The sequence below is a fragment of the Astatotilapia calliptera genome, chromosome 9, assembly GCF_900246225.1.
Source record: "Astatotilapia calliptera chromosome 9, fAstCal1.2, whole genome shotgun sequence".
NCBI lineage: Eukaryota > Metazoa > Chordata > Actinopteri > Cichliformes > Cichlidae > Astatotilapia > Astatotilapia calliptera.
In genome coordinates this window covers 20,527,121-20,543,255 of record NC_039310.1, presented here as the reverse complement: position 1 = coordinate 20,543,255, position 16,135 = coordinate 20,527,121, and the positions used below count along the sequence as shown (strand labels likewise).

The 16,135-nt window shown below is 39.2% G+C and overlaps 1 protein-coding gene across 4 annotated transcripts; it reads right to left on the bottom strand.

The window, feature by feature from the left end:
- Nucleotides 1–2,451: 2,451 nt before the first annotated feature.
- adcyap1a (adenylate cyclase activating polypeptide 1a) lies at nucleotides 2,452–8,082 on the bottom strand. 4 transcript variants are annotated; one of them, XM_026179859.1, is made up of 7 exons: nucleotides 7,739–8,081; nucleotides 7,401–7,505; nucleotides 6,708–6,842; nucleotides 5,906–6,010; nucleotides 4,973–5,107; nucleotides 4,293–4,413; nucleotides 2,452–2,924 (listed from the first exon to the last, which is right to left on the bottom strand). In XM_026179859.1, the coding sequence occupies exons 2-7, from the start codon at nucleotides 7,496–7,498 to the stop codon at nucleotides 2,916–2,918; spliced, it is 603 nt and encodes a 200-aa protein (XP_026035644.1). In that variant the 5' UTR covers nucleotides 7,499–7,505; nucleotides 7,739–8,081; the 3' UTR covers nucleotides 2,452–2,915. The 4 variants fall into 4 exon arrangements, with proteins under 4 accessions (XP_026035644.1, XP_026035642.1, XP_026035643.1 ...); XM_026179857.1 differs by lacking the exon at nucleotides 2,452–2,924 and having other exon boundaries at nucleotides 3,885–4,413; nucleotides 7,739–8,082; XM_026179858.1 differs by lacking the exons at nucleotides 2,452–2,924; nucleotides 5,906–6,010 and having other exon boundaries at nucleotides 3,885–4,413; nucleotides 7,739–8,082.
- Nucleotides 8,083–16,135: the final 8,053 nt, after the last annotated feature.

The window sequence follows — 16,135 nt, the reverse complement described above, 5'->3', positions numbered from 1 at the left end:
CCAGTGAGTGACAGTGACTTTCTTACACAATTAAATACAACCACACAGAGTCTTAGTATGGCTGCAAACTTATTCCTGGTGCTTTATTCTTATTACCTGTCATATCCTTAACTTATTCAGGACTCAAGTTTTTCATATAAGATGCATTTTCACTTTCATTTTCTTATTTGCTCCTACAGTGATGCTACTTTACCACATATTTACGTGTTTTGCTTTTGTGATTTATTTGTGTGAGTGCCCATTATGGATCACTACCCATTACTCAACCTCTGCTCGCCTATATGAGAGCCTGTTTATCAGCCCCTCCCTGCGCCTTGCAATTTCAGCCTGTAGAAGACAACATAGCTGAGACTGGTGCCATTTGAGTGAAATATATCCACTGTGATCTTTTGGTACTCAGGAAAGCCACTGGCACCCCACCCACTTGCAACGCATCCTCCTGGGACTGGTTGCCTGGCAACACTGGCTGATTGGGTTAGCAGGGTTAAGAAAGGGTCTGGCACGGGCCAAAGGAATCAGATCACTCCCATTGATCATCCTCTCTCTGCGCTCCGCTGAGAGCTGAGGCCGCAGCCATGAAAATCAAAGCCCTGCCTTCATGTCTGAGAGGGGGTTATTACGCACACAGGGGAGCCGAGAGAGACACAGCAGGCTTTGTGTGGTCACACTGTCTAACATCCCATAACGCGCAAGGCGGTGTCCTGCTGCAACTACTCACTGTCGCAAGTGATGTGATTGTAATTGATGCCCTTTAAAGAGATTTCAGGCAATACAGAGGGCCGGTCTGGAGAGCGGGGGACGTGCAGACAAGCCTTCAATCTATAGAAAAGGTCCTTCTCTCTTCTGCGCTATTATCAGGTATTATGAAATATGGGGATCTATTTAAGGTCATTAGCTGGCATTGAGACAGACACACAAGTTTTAAAAGGTGTCACTTGTGAGGAAAAGACGAGAGATGAGGGCGACAGGGTGGGTGGTGGTATTCCAAATGTCATCGGCTGCTCCAACAACGCAGGAGTCTCAGCGGGAGTGAGACACACTGGGCTGATAGAGATTCACATCGTACTATTTTTATCATTCATGCATGTAGTGGTTATAGTGATAGTCACCACATAGATCATAAACATGGGCATTCTGTAGATTTACAGTAGCATCCTGCTGACGCCTTTATTAAAGTTTACCGGAAACAACAGACGTCTTTTGCAGCAGATATTGAAAACTTTAACAACTCAAACTGCACTTTGCAAAGCTCAGAAAAAGTGTTAGGACCCAAACAAGGTCTACATTTGGCCAGGAAGGGGTACTGAAGATAAACTGTGAAGTCCACATCTGCTAACATGTATAGCTACTGGAAAATGTGAGCAAGTATTGGAAGAGTTGTTAGCAATGTTTAACCAAAAGCACTGGTCCATATACATTCTAATGATACACTGTGTGAATATATATGCATATCAAATGCCATATAATTGTGCAAATTTTATGTTGGAGTCTCATTTTGGGGTTTTTTTTAATAGTCTTTTACATATTGAAAATTGTTGCATCATCCCTGGCCTGCAGCTATTTCGAGGATTCCTTCACCTTTATCTTACAAGGAAGAAGATTTTTAGGGATATAAAAGGAAGCACCTCCCATATAGGTTTGGACATTTCATTTTTTTAAAAAACATGTGGATGTATGCATGTACCCTGTACTTTCTGTTCAAAACCAGCCCACACCAGTTCTTCCTTTCACAGAGTGCCAGTACCAGTGTTCAGACAGCCCAACTGTTCCACCAGTCCTGCAGGCCTTTGGTCGCAACTGCTGAAGTCCCAGAGAGGTGTAAAGTGCAGCGAAGCAGTGTGTGGCGCAGGCTGGGTGATCCCTCCCACGTCTCTTTACTCATGCTCTCCCAAGGGGAGGTAGTCACCCGGCCAACTGGTGTCACAGTTCCTCCGCCAAACTGACTGAGTCACGGTGAAAATGGGGCAGAGACTTGGATCTTTTGGTCTCCCTTTCACCAGCTTTCCTTTGTTTCTGCAGTTTGGTGGGGTTTTTCACAACAAAATTAAACCCACTGTTGATAAAGAAGCAATGTCTGTTTCCTATTTTGGTTATTCCAACATAAATTCCACTCTTTGGTTCATTTGCATGATGTCGTTTTGTCTTATCTGGCTATGTGCAGTTTATTTGATATTTCATGCTGTTAATATTTCACCATTGTTCTTTGACCAGATTTTTTCTTTTAATTTGTATGTCCTTTCTCATGTACCGTAACATCCCTTCAAAACTGTCGAGCGGATAGTCTCTTTCCTTTGAAAGAATGTGGTGATTTAGGTTTTCATCACTAGTTAGGGTCCTCTCAAACGTTATGAGTTCTGTTGATACTGGCTTCAAAGATTAGACGAAATTTTTTGTTGTTTACAAAAATTTATTCATACAAATCTTACAACACGTTTTTTTTTTTAAACATTTATTGACTTGACCCTTGCAGACGGCCATTCGAAGAAGTAGTCTAATATTCACTTTCCACACAGTAAATATATATATATATATATATATTTATATATATATCTTTGAAGATTATTTCATTTTCGTAAGGCTATTGGCGCTTTGAATTACCATACATATAATGTTTTATGGAGTGCGGAAAACTGCTTCTTCGCTTTATTTTCACAAAAATCCACATCTAGTGCTCTAAACACAAAGTACAAAAAGAAAGCAGCGCAAGCAACAGTGCTTGACGTCTAAGATGAATGATGCTTAAGACTATATCAAACATCTGTGCAACACAAAAACAACAGCAACAACAACAACAACAAAAGGGTGAAATGTAAGCTGATGATGTGCAGCATTGTAGGGCCACTAAATAGCCATCTAGGATTCATGGCGATTTTAAAGTCGATGCAAGGCACCACAGCCGCAAACTGCTTCCTGCGTCACAAACCCTAGAGGGGAATGCAAAATTAAAGAAAGATTGATACAGTAAACACAAATTGGAAACGTTTACCCTGCTGTTATTCCTTCCTAACACATTTGGTAAGAAGTGTGCAGATTGTAGGGGCGGCGGGGGACCACTAAGACTTTGAGTTTTTGGTCTAACCATGCTGGTTGTATAAACTTGCCCTGATCCCTTTCAAAATCAGCATGTTCTTTGTCATTTGACCCACCCCTGCTTCCCTTACTTCAGTTCTCTTTGTGTGTTTCTAACCCTGGTTACATCATATCCTCACTCTCTCTTTTTTAATATAATCAATCATTGTGGCTTTTGCCGTATAAAGATACTAGAAAATGAATCGTCCACAGTTATTTTTTCTCGCACACAATTCAACAGTAGATTACAAAAATCTCCCTTGCCTAAGTAACAAACCCATAAAGTATGACATTAGATTGGGAAACTCTCGCCAGTGCATTCAGAGAGGACATACAGCTTTGTGTAGAAATGTGAGGGAAAAGTGAAGAGAAAAGAACACAAAACAACATCCAGAAATGAAAGGCGTGTATGTTTGTAGTAGTCAGAAAGCAAGCAAAACCATCTAGTTGGAGTCGTCTGCACAGATGCGGTGGCTAGTGCAATTACTTTAATCATGCAATCTACTGTAGTTTTTACATCGGTTCACATGACAGAGAATGGAAGCACAATAGACCCAGAAGGTTCAAACACAAAGCTTCAAACTGCCTTGTTATGTCTCTCACAAAGAACAAACTGATGAATAAGTTACCATGTAACAAGTATCATTTCTTTTTTTTTTTCTTTTAAATTTGCCTGATGGTGCTTGAGATGTTCGTGATACTTATTAAATGGGCAGAGAGGCGTGAGAAAACCTTTAGCAGGATGGTGGTCAGGTGTGTGTGTGTGTGTGTGTGTGTGTGTGTGTGTGTGTGTGTGTGTGTGCGTGTGCGTGTGTGTGTGTGTGTGTGTGTGTGCGTGTGCGTGTGTGTGTGTGTGTGCTCACTTTGTAAACACCAAGGAAGAAAAAGGGCAAGAAAAACCTCAAAAGTACTCTGGTCTTCATCTCAGATTTGGAGGCTTTTATTTTGACAAGCCTCTCAAATTTACTTAAACAAAACTGGCATTTTTTTCCAGCCAACTAAAATTACTTTTTTTCCATCTCTCCACACTTTTTTGTGGATAGATGGGTTAATTAAAAGTAAAAATCTGTGAGAGTCTAGAGAGACAGGAGCACAGATGAGGTGGAAGAAGAGGTTGAGTTTTGAGTGTTTGAAACGAGAGCTGAAGGTGAGGAGGGGGAAAAAGGAGGGGCGTAAGAAGCCCCTTGCAAGGACACGGCCTCAGGAAAGAGCCTGAAACTCACCGGGATTTCGGGAGAGAACTGTTTCAGCCATTCTCCCAAAAAAGCCTCAAACTCTTCCCCGTCCGGGAGGGCATCAAAGTCTATTTCTTGTAGGATATGGTGAAAACCTATGTCTTCAAGGCTGTTGTGAATAAAGACAACTAAACTCTTAATGTCACGTCACAAAAAGCAGCATTCAATACATTGATTGTCTTTTAAACTATTTATTTTCCTCACATTCATGTCTCTTTGCTAATTTTTTAAAAGACAGGGCTGTTGGAGCATATGAGTCACGTCAGACAACTGTGTCCCCTCAATAAATTAGCCTAAAATAAGTAAATCAATGAATACAGAAATAGAGGCTAAATTTTCTTAAATCAACAACAACAAAACAAACAAACAAACAAAGAAAAATTGGTCCACAAAGTAGATATGTGCGTTCTCAAGTGCTTTAAGTACAAAATAAAAAACAATATTATTATCAAAATATTCATTTTAATGGCTTACTTCATACATAAATACATGTTTAAGAACACAAAAGCGATCCACTGATTGGTCAGATTTCAAAATGACTTCATCTGGGGCTGCACACACTTTGATTTTGGTTTTTTTTTGTTTTTGTTTTGTTTTTCAGGAGAGGAGGAGGAAGATGCTACAAATATGCCAGCCGCCGTCCTTTGTTTCTAATTCTCTGTCTATACCTTTTCCCAAGGACCGCCGCCAGGTATTTCTTGACTGCCATTTGCTTTCTGTAGCGGCTGTAGCTGTCTGTGAAGATCCCATCTGAGTGTCGCTTGGAGAGGGGCTCTGAGCTGTCATCCAACATTTTCCCCCCGCTGTGGGAGAGACGAGAGGCGGGTCTCACTACCAGCACACGGATACATGATGCATTCACAAGACCCACCCATATGTACAGCCTGTGGTGCTAAATCTATTTTGTTTGTGTTTTTCCTTAAAAAGGAAAATCATTGTATAACCACATTCCTCCTTTTTTATCACCAGCCAGGAGAGCTGTGGATACACTCACTCTGCATCCTCAGTTTAAAACATTTGTTGGAGATTTACTGACAAAAACAGGCAGCATGGTAGTGAGCACAATAGTGATCTCACAAAGGCTTTTTCCACACTGATTCATGTTCCCTCTGCTTAACTTTTAACCCACCCCTTCACTATTTTTCATGCCTGCACTGAGATGTGATGGGCCTGCTCATAAGGCTATAGAGGAACTGCAACCCCCTCCATCACACCCCACCCCTCCTTCCACCGGGAACCACTGGGACTCAGTCCCCATAAATAATTCATTTGGAGATAAATTTAAACTTGTGCGGCTTAATTCTTCCCTTTGCGCCTTTAGATTGCAGCCAGCTCAGAAAACGACACTTCCCAAATCAATCAAGTGCCCATTTGTGTTCCCCCTGACGATTTTTTTATAGCATTAATAAAGGCTGATTCAGAGGACGAGGGCGATTTATTTAGCAGCACGCTGGGAGATAATGGGACCACAGACATATACAATACGTGTAACAGCGTGAATTATGAGTTTTTAAAGAAAACCAACGGGGGAAAAACACACATAGGACAGACCACATTTAATATAAGAAAAGAAGAGGTGACAACCAAGAAGAAGCTCTTACCCTACACGTTTTGCCATCAGAGAATGAAGGTATTTCCTTGCTGATAACTGACCCAGCGCTTTCCTGTAGGCTTTATTAAACATGCCGTCTGCATGTCTTTCCGTTCTGGGATGATAGATAGCCACACAGTAAAATCACCACACAATGTCAAGTCGCTACACTGCAAAAATATCCACCTTAAATCGATTATTTAGGCCTAAAACGGGCTTTTTTTTTAAACCTCCCTCCACCCTTTAAGTAAAAACTCTACGAGTCACTATGAGATCATTTCCTTTGTGATTTACAGTGAATCCGTAAAAAGCATTATTTTCCCCAAGACATTCCCCTTGATTCAAAATAACTAATTTTTTTTAGCTTATTTAAAGAAAAACAAGCTTTTGAGTCTTCACGGGAGATAAATTCAGCGCATCCTGACGCAGAGAGACGTTGCTGATTCCCCCCCCCCCCCCCCCCCACCCTTTTTCTTGGAAAGTGAAGATATTCATCATCGTCTCTATTCTTTCATTAAATTTTAATGACTTTAATCAATGACTTTTCCCTCGTTTCAAAGCAGACTGATTTTTTTGTTTTGTTTTTGTTAAAGCTTCAAAACAAAAAAAAATGATTAAAATAAAACCTTCGTGTTTGAAGTTACAAAATCTCGACAATACATTGATTAACACGTAACATACACATACATGGACATAAATAGGGACTGTACGGCGATGAGATGTTCAACATGGATGTCTGCAACGTTGAGCGAGAGAGAGAGAGAAAAGAGAGAAGGGGGGGGGGAGTTTTTCGTAGCCGACATGAAAGTCACCTTTTTTCCGGAGGGTAGTATAAAGTGTAGACGTCGTCAGCGACAGACGGAGCGCTCCTCGCCTCAATTTGATCTCTGTCGTAATCCAGGGACGGTAAGGAATTGCCGTCCTCATCATAAACATCGCCATCAAGTCTGAATAAAAGTAAGAATGGACAGTTTTTCCCAGTTTCTCTTCACATCTGCACTTCATGTAGCATATTATTCGCATATTCACATGAAATTCTAACTCAGAAAGAAGATCAGACATCAGGAGTTTCAGGAACTCTTTTCACAACATTTGTTTTTTAAATGTTGGAATTATAAGGATTAGTCACACGAAATTCTCTTAACTAATTGGGATTTAAACTTGTTTAAACCCAGTAAACTCGTTTCTATTAATCATTCAATCACATACATCCGGTGTATTAATGGCTGCAGGTCAGGTTGAGACGCCGTAGTTCACTGCCTCAGTAGCTTAAATTTCATTACCGCCGCTCCCTGGTGAATGTTTCTCAGCCCTATGGATTGGCTGTCAGATGATGTTATCCAGTAATCCAATCGGCTATTATACTCCCAGACATAACTAACTCTAAAGCAGATAAGCTCGTTAGCCTGTGCCCTGCGGGTGCTCGGTGCCCACCAGGAGCTGCACATGAACCACAAATCAGCGACTGAAAAGGGAAACTTAAAGACGGATAAGAGCATACATACCTAAGACTGGGAAAGCTAAGCCCCACAGGTGAGCTGTTGACGCTGTAATGCATTATGATTCCATAGATGAATAGTGCTAAAGTCGCTTTACTAGACATTGTCCTGCTGCAAAAGAAAAAAAAAAGCGGCATCAAGTCAGGCAACAGTTAAACGAATCTACTCACAGCACAGCTCTACGATCAGGTAGGTTCACTTTAGCTGCTTTCACACCACACCTGAGTTTCAAAGCAAACAGACAACCACACACCAGGACTTTCATCTAAACTCGCCTCACTTTTACCCAGAATAAAAAGAAAGAAAAGAAGAAGAAAAAACTCCCCAAAAGTGGCTCCTCTTACCAGTTGCGAGACGCTGGACGCGATCCGCTGAAAACCTCAACTGGGAGAGTGAGATAGGATCTCTATCTCAGTCTCTCTCTCTCACACACACACGCACTCTCTCTCCCTTCCTCCTCTCTTCCTCTGTTACTCAGCGAAGAGCTTCTTCGGTGCCCTTGTGCTTGGTCGGAGTGTGCGTAGCCCGCTGTGCACCTGCGGCTCAGTTTTGGGGAGTTTCTAAGCGGACTCGGTCGCGGTGGAGAAGAAAAGCGGCAAACATTTGTCTGCAGAAAACTTTCCTGCGTCCTGCGAACTGTACTCCCTTTGGTTTTTTTATGCATAATTCCGAAAGCATGCCTTTTTCACTTGTCGCGTAGGTAAGGGGGGGTAAGGGGGGAGTGGTGGGGGTAGGTGGGCGGCTGCGTCATCCCCCCCACCCACCTCACCAGTCCCATTAGAGTACATCCCTCTTTCGCGTCAATGAAAGACCCCCCCCCCCCCCCAAGCCACGCCATAAAAAAAGAAGTTTGAATTCAAACATTATAATTCATTAAACAGTGAATTAATGTCAATATTTGACGTCATGCCATAAATAGGATCACATGACGGGCCTAGTGGAGGTGGAGGTGGTGGGGAGCTGTCCAGTGCTGAAGTTTGTGTTGGGGGTGCTGAAATATGACAGTCATGCTTTCTTCTAGAAAAAAAATGGATCGTTTCTCTAGAGGCAACAAAGAGATGTTTCAAGGAGTTAAAAAGCTGCAATGTGCTAATCGTTTTTCCTTCCTGTTTTTCAAATGTCCGCCTCTGCAGAGGAGATGAGGCTCAGTTACACAACCACATATCTAAGTATTGTTCAGAGCCTGAACGTGAACTTGCTGAAGGATCCATACTGAATGGACGTTTTGGGTTGTACTCATAATTTTAGCTTTTTGCCCCACAATCTGACCTCTACAGAATAATAGCACAATTCTATTGATAGATAGATAGATTTTTGTGACAGTGTTTCTTATTTTTACTCATAAACTTTCTAAAAGGGGTTATTTAACACATATTACAGATAATCAATTGGAAGTTTCCTCAACCACAAATAAACCATTGGTGCAAAGACACGGGATATCTGAAAACTTACAATTCAGGGACCCTTAATGACAACTTGGGGTTTCACTGATGAGCAAAACTGTGTACTATGAGTACTTTTTATACATGTTACATTAAGTTTCATTAACTATTGTCTTTGGGAGCTATCCGGTGCTGAAATATGGTTTCACGACTCTGTTGAGAAAGCTACCTAACTGCACAGAAAATAATGCTTAACTCTTTACTTATTTCACTTTGCACTCACAATATCAGACATTTTATTAAGCATTTGAGTCAGAGTCACATTGTTGAAGCAGAGCTTTGGCTTTGCTTGATTCAGTTACTTGAAATTGTTTAAGTCATAAGTGAAAAACCTGATTGTGGAGAGAAAATAAACTGCTTATATTCTCCACTTAAAAATATAATTACAAAACAACAATATTGATGCAACACCATACTGTTGAAGCTTGTCAGCGTGGAGCTACTCTGTGTAAAGGAATTTGGTTGAGTGGTTCTCAGCCTAGAGGAAAAGACACTCCAAAAGGTCAGAAGATAATGAGGCAGGAAAGAAGAAAATACAGAGTTCTGCTCTGCTTTATTCTAACTGGTCCTTTTGTGGTCACACATTTGATCCTTTTATCTATTTAGGGCTTTAAGGGTTATTTTAATGAGATCATCTGACAAACATACACCCTAAAAATGTCTTTCTGATATACTGTATTCAATCTGTATTCAATGAATGAGAAACGTGTGACATAAAGAGGGTGAATCTACAACAGTATCTGAATTTTAAAGAGAAAAACATTACTTTTTTGGGTAAAGTCTTGATCTGAAAATTTAAAACTGACTACAGCTGTCAGAGAATTAAAAATTTAGAATAATTTTCTGTGAAATGTAAAGTTGCTGAAGTGTTAAAAGTCCTTAAATGTGCAACTCTATAAGAGATTTGTGGTTTTCTTCTCATTGAGACTACTTTTACCGTTTGGGCACTATTCATTTAGAGTCAGCTGTGTCCGCTGTCCGCAGAGGAATCAGAAACGTGTTGAATCTGTATTGGGTGATTCAGACCAGTTGATGCTCTTGACGTCATGTGACGGTGGGCTTAGTGCAAAAATAACACAATGAATACATAAAATTTATAGCAAAAAAATCCCCATTTTATCTGAAAATACCTATTGGATTCGGGTTTTCTTCTTGTTCTTGGTGAGCACTGCGCCCCAGTGGCTATGAAAAGACAGTGCACTGTGTCATATTAGGGGCCCCAGTGATTGTAGATTGGCACAAAAAGTCAAATGCACAAGAAATCTCAACATAAATGCAGACGTGTCATTGCAATTATTTGTAATGTTGTTTCAATCATACTTTAAGCAATTGTTTTACTGTATTCCTGTTTGCTTTTGAGGGGTTTAATAGTGGATCACCTGCCTTTCTAACCTTTAACAGTTAAGATCCTTTGAAGCTCCTTCCTGTCATAAACACGGTGGAATATTAATAAACTTGCTACCCTGAACAGTCATTTAATTCTTTACTGTCTGTATTTTATGTTCAACTGTAAACTGTTTAAAATTATTGTTTTCTTTTGGTCCAGATTTTATTGTAGCAAACAATCATTAAACCCAGTTTCCAGTATTCAGATAGCACATATTATATTTTATATACTGTAAGTAGCGAACGAAGTTACAGTAAAAGAAAATATGCTCTTGTTTGATTAGAAGGGTCAGCAAACAGGAGCTTCCCTTCACACTGTTTAATATCTCCTGCTTGGAAAGAGAGATCTGAACAATCACAGCGGACCACGATGAGCTTTATCACCCCAAACAAGACAAGAGAGGAACATATGACTCATTCTAATTTTAGCACTGTTAGCTTTTTATAGCACCTTCTGGTGCTGACATGTTGTGTTGAAAGAGTTTTATTAATGTTACAGTCTCACAGTTCAAGTAGGCAGTACTCAGCTTTTACAATGACAAGTGTTGACAGAATGTGGCAGACGTGGATTTTGAAAATCTTATTTGTAAGGTGTACATGTCTGTATCAACAGACACACTGTACAAATTCAGCTTCCTTATGTTAACAAAAGCTGATCCTAATACTGTAAACCATAAAGATGTAAGGTTCATTCCTTGGACATGTCCTTATGCATGGGCTATAGTTCCAACTAAAGGGGTAATGAGTTATCCCTCATTTCTTTATTTTTTGCAAGGAAAATGGGAAATGGGTGCAGAGATGTGCCACTCTACATGGAAATATAGTATATAATGCAAAAAAAAAGATATTACACAGTTCTAATGAGCTTGGAAGTCAATTACCACTTTTATTCTTCAGTACAGCCTGAACTCTGAAAAAGAAAGCTTTAAATCAGAAGTACTTGACTCCATTAGCAAACCCTAGCTACTAGAACAGAAAAAGTTTTAATCCACCCAGACCGATCCGGTTTCATCAAAACCAGAAAACTTAGTAAGTCTCACCTCTAAACACCATATAAAAAATACTATCATCAGAGGCAGAAAAGGCATCTGATAAAGTTAACTGGACATTTCTATTCAGCACTCTACACAGACTGGGTTTTGGAGAATAGTTCATCGACTGGATAAAAATATTTACACTTCACCCAAAAGAACAATCGCTACAAATGGGGTCACATCACAAATTTCACTCTTCACTGGGGAACCAGACAAGGTTGTCCACTCTCTCCATCTTTATTCACCATTTTCATTGATCCATTAATGCAGCAATATGCCAAAATATCCCAATATGCCAAAATTACTCTATCTACAAGACCCACATAACTCATTACAGGAAACTTTCAAAATAATTATCAACTTCTCAAAAATCTCTAACTACACAATAAACTGGGATAAATCGTCCATTCTGATGCTTTTTGAGGAGGCCTGGGATTCTGCAGCTCAGCACCCCTCCCTCCCGCTTCATACTGGCAATATTAAATATTTAGGTATTAACATTTCAAACATTTTAAAAAATTACATTTCTTTATTTATTTTTTTTATTTTTTTTTTTTTCGCCTGTCCCGTTTGGCTCTTTTGCCATCAGAATTATTGTCTAAAGGCAAAGAAAGATGCCCAACGGATTTACTTTACCAAATCGACCAAACCCAGCCTTGCCGTATTGGTCTATTTGATTCGCCTTTTATTGTTTATTTTATTTGAACCTGCTAAATACGGGAAAGACTTGACTGGGGAAAAGAAAGGGGAGAAAGAAAGGGGGAAAGAAAAACAGCGGGGAAGAGGGACGAGGATAAAGGTCAAAAAACAAAAACCAACAAAATAAGAAGACAAAAAATACATATATCAATCACGTGGATCACCTGTTGAGAAAGAAAAAAGAGAAAACAAGCAGAAAAAAAGAGCAACATAATAAACAACATCACGATGATCTATGGGAATATGACAGTAAATACTAAATATTAAACATTATTGTGCAGCACGTAAGATCGACAGCACACAGTGTGCTTTGAGGTAGGAGCCAAAAAGGGTGTAGTTTGTGTGTGTGAGCACCCGTGTGTACACCTGTGAGCATGAGCGTGCTTGTATTTAAAAGGTTCCTTCATGTAATGATCTGCTAGAGGGTGTGGGGAGCCACAGCCCCGTCCTTACTTACTATTCATCACTGATTAAGATAATAACAGCCCTAGGTTTCTCTTCAGCACTATAGCCGGGCTGACAAAAAAGTATATCTTTATTTTTTTGATCATAGAGGGTTTGTTGAACCTTTAGACAAAATATATGAAAATATATCAAATTTTAATCCGCATATACAAGTTTTAATTTGTATCCCATTTGCTACATAAGCCATATTTTTGCAATTTAGTCATTAAAAATGTGTCATGCAATTTATTTCATTTTTTGAGGGTAAAAAAAAGTCACAATGATGATGTAGAAGACTCAAAAACTCACAAAAACACATGTATCAAATACGATACGCTTGGCTTTAATGGTTTAACCATAACCATAACTAGTAACGACATGAATTTCATCACAAATAAAAATGTAACCATTAGAGAAAAAAAATATTCATATCCATCTCACAGATTTATAATTAGATGATTACATGCCTCCCTTAGCCTGGTTCTACCAGTGGTTTCTTCCTGTTAAAAGGGAGTTTTTCCTTTCCACTGTCCCCAAATGCTTGCTCATATGGGGTCGCTTGATTGCTAGGGGTTCTCTTGATTATTGTAGGGTCTTGACCTTGTGACGGGTGTTGTTGTGATTAGGTGCTATATTAATAAAATGGAATTAAACAGAATTTTTCTAATCAGGTTTATTTTTACTGCAACCGCAGTGTTTTGGGGATCAAGAGGTCAGTAAGTTCAGGCTAATAGTAGTTAAATGCAGGATCAAGTCAATTTCCCATGAAGGAAATGGAAATTTTCCAGCTTCCATAGGGCAAGAGGTGTTATACACGTTCACACTTATGAGCAGTTCAGAATCACAAGTTAACCTAACCTAACCTCATTAACTCCATATCTTTGGACTGTGGGAGGAAACCAGAGTACCCACGTAAACACGAGGAGAACATGTAAACTCCTCACAGACAGGCTCCGGCCTGCTGGTGGAGTTGAACTCGGGATCTTCTTGCTGTGAGACAGCAGCGCTAATCACTGTGTGGTTTACATACACGAAACAACATTTTGATTTATTTTTATAATTTCTGAACCAAAAATTAAATAGAAATCATAACTTTCACTACTTCAGGAGAAACATCTGTGTCGCTTCATAGCAAAGAACAGCGATGCTTGTGAGCAGACACGAGTATAATTTATGCACCATCTATTTCCAGTTGCACTTATCAGGAACAGCTATGTTTACTTTTACTTTTTAAGCAGAAAATCAGGTATCGAGTTGTTTGTTTTCACACACAGTAGTGTGATAATCTTGGAAACAGTTAATGAATAATGGTGGTAGTTCTACTACTGCTGAATGTCTTCCTCTACGCCTAAATGAGTTCAAAAACTATCTGCCTCAACTGACTTCCAGTAAAAACAATAACAACAACAAAAAAACATTTAACTGAAGTAGCTGAGTGATATAATGAATTTACAAAGTGTGACGAGGAAGCAATTTCAGGACTGGGAACCTGTGTGAGGCGTGAATCATCAACCCTCTAATGAATCAGTGATAATAAGACTTAAAATAGGAACATATAAAGAGTTAGGTTTGATTTGAATACTATCAACACTTGTAATTTTTCTCACACAAAAAGATATATTTTGGGTTATTAAGATAGAATGACTATAGACTAACCAAAGCAGGATGGTTTGTATTCCTTGTATTAACCACCAAAAAGCAGTAATTAGAAGGTTCAACATGAAATAACTCAAAAAGTAAAGCTGTTATGCAGAAAAAGACATTCATAAGTATCATTACTAATTAAGTATATTAATATTTAATCACCTTATCTTTAGGTTAATCGCAAGGTGCTGTTGCTTTTCTTGCCAAACCTAATTAATATAGGATTTGTACCACATTATAAAAGTGTTAAAAATAGGAATGTACCATATGTAGGAGGCAAAGATAGAGGAGTCCAAAACTGAAGAGAAAGGACATCCTGTGGTTAATTGAATGGTGTAAAAAAGGAGGCAGGAGTGTTCATTATAATAACAATCAATGTTCCCTCTAATTTTTCATGTGTCACAGAGCGAATACACAAACTCCCTGAGCGGTCCCTTGGACCACTGTGAGCAACAGCAGACGTGTGCACTGTGGTCACGCCAGCATCACATCCATCCAAGTCACATGGTTTATTAAAATAATCAGATTACAGTATTTACATTTATGTTAGACTTTTAATTAACTGCTTTAGCCCACTTACAATGAAAATGTAAAAAAAAAATGAAAATTTTGAAAACAAAACTTTATTTTTTTTTATTTTATTTTTTTTTATAAAGCTCTGACTTGTATTATGAGGTTGAGTCTGTGGGTCTGGGAGAGAGTCCTGTAACTCTCTGTCTGCAAAATACAGTAAATAATGACCAATGTTGGGCAATTAATTATATAGTTACTTCTTCAAAAAAGTTACTGAGTTTTGCAAACAACAACGTTTTTTGCAGCTGTTTACCTAAAAATGCAGCCAAGGCGTTTTTTAAATAAACATTTCAAACTATTTACAGAACAATCAGCTGTTCTGCATCAAATTTGATGCCACACAAATTATTTGTGTCACTCCAAAAAATAATTTCTGTCCACTATGAGATAAAGGAGAACAACGGCCTGGTACCTGCAGGCCTGACAACAGGAGATGTATCACTCCTGTAACATTCAGCAGTTGCCTCATTGTTCTGACACACACAACAAAACTATTGACTACACTACACACTAACTACACAAGATTCGTGCTAAACGTTGCAAATCTGTCACAGCTCAAAACACCGCTGTCACTCCTAAAACTTCCCCCCTTCCTAATCAACTAAATACCATGTTGCCATATCATTTTTTGATTGGTCGACATGGTACATTTTTCCACCAATAGGAAAGGCTGAGGGCAGGGGTTTGCTCACAGGCGGAGAGTGCTTTCGAGGTTTTCCTTATAAAACGCCGTTTTTACCGTTTCTTCCTGCAGTAAATATAAACAACGATAGTATTCAAGAAGGAAACCAAACATTGCATTTTTTTTAATCATAACTCTGGTTTTACGTGGCCTATCAACACAATTTAAAAACTGGTATAAAGTCCACACTTTTTCTGTCAATTGTTCCGTCTGTCCTGCTCACATCTCCAATGGTTCTACACGTCATCAACGTGGCTTCACTCCACATCAGCCGCTTTGCCAGCTAAAACACCGGTGTCAGCACATAAGGACGCTGTCATAGCCTGTCAACGACGTTGATTAGCTGCGTATAGATGAACGTGAATCGCATTATTGGCTGGACTATGGGATAAGGTGGCACCGTTCTAATCCCATAAGGGAGCAGCCAGTCACTTACTGACTAACACTGCAAAACAGAATTGTTAAAGTTTTAATTTTAATTTCAAGTCAAGTTAGATTTTTTTTTTCTGTGCGCAACGCAGATTTTCTGTGCGCAGAGACCGTGCCAGCAGTGCGCAATTGCGCACGCGCGCAGTTTAGAGGAAACATTGATAACAATAGTCCATTAAAGTGGATAGAATTACCACTGCAATACAAGAGCTTCACATTTTACAGACAAACCATGTGAAAATCACAAACGTATGCCGAAATGTTTCACTAAGTACTGTTAAAAGGATTCAAATAAACAGAAACATTTCACCTTAAAAACTTTTTTTTAATCAGTAGGAATGTAACAAATAAGATCCTGTTTCCGCAGATTAAATGTAGCTAATTTTATTATTTGAATTACAACACACG

Excerpts from the sequence above, each read along its gene's own strand:
- adcyap1a (XM_026179857.1), bottom strand. The coding sequence starts at position 7,498 with ATGTCTAGTAAAGCGACTTTAGCACTATTCATCTATGGAATCATAATG. Across the intron at positions 6,843-7,400 it reads CTTAGCTTTCCCAGTCTTAG|ACTTGATGGCGATGTTTATG; the intron begins GTATGTATGCTC and ends ACTTTTATTCAG. Across the intron at positions 6,011-6,707 it reads TACTACCCTCCGGAAAAAAG|AACGGAAAGACATGCAGACG; the intron begins GTGACTTTCATG and ends CTATCATCCCAG.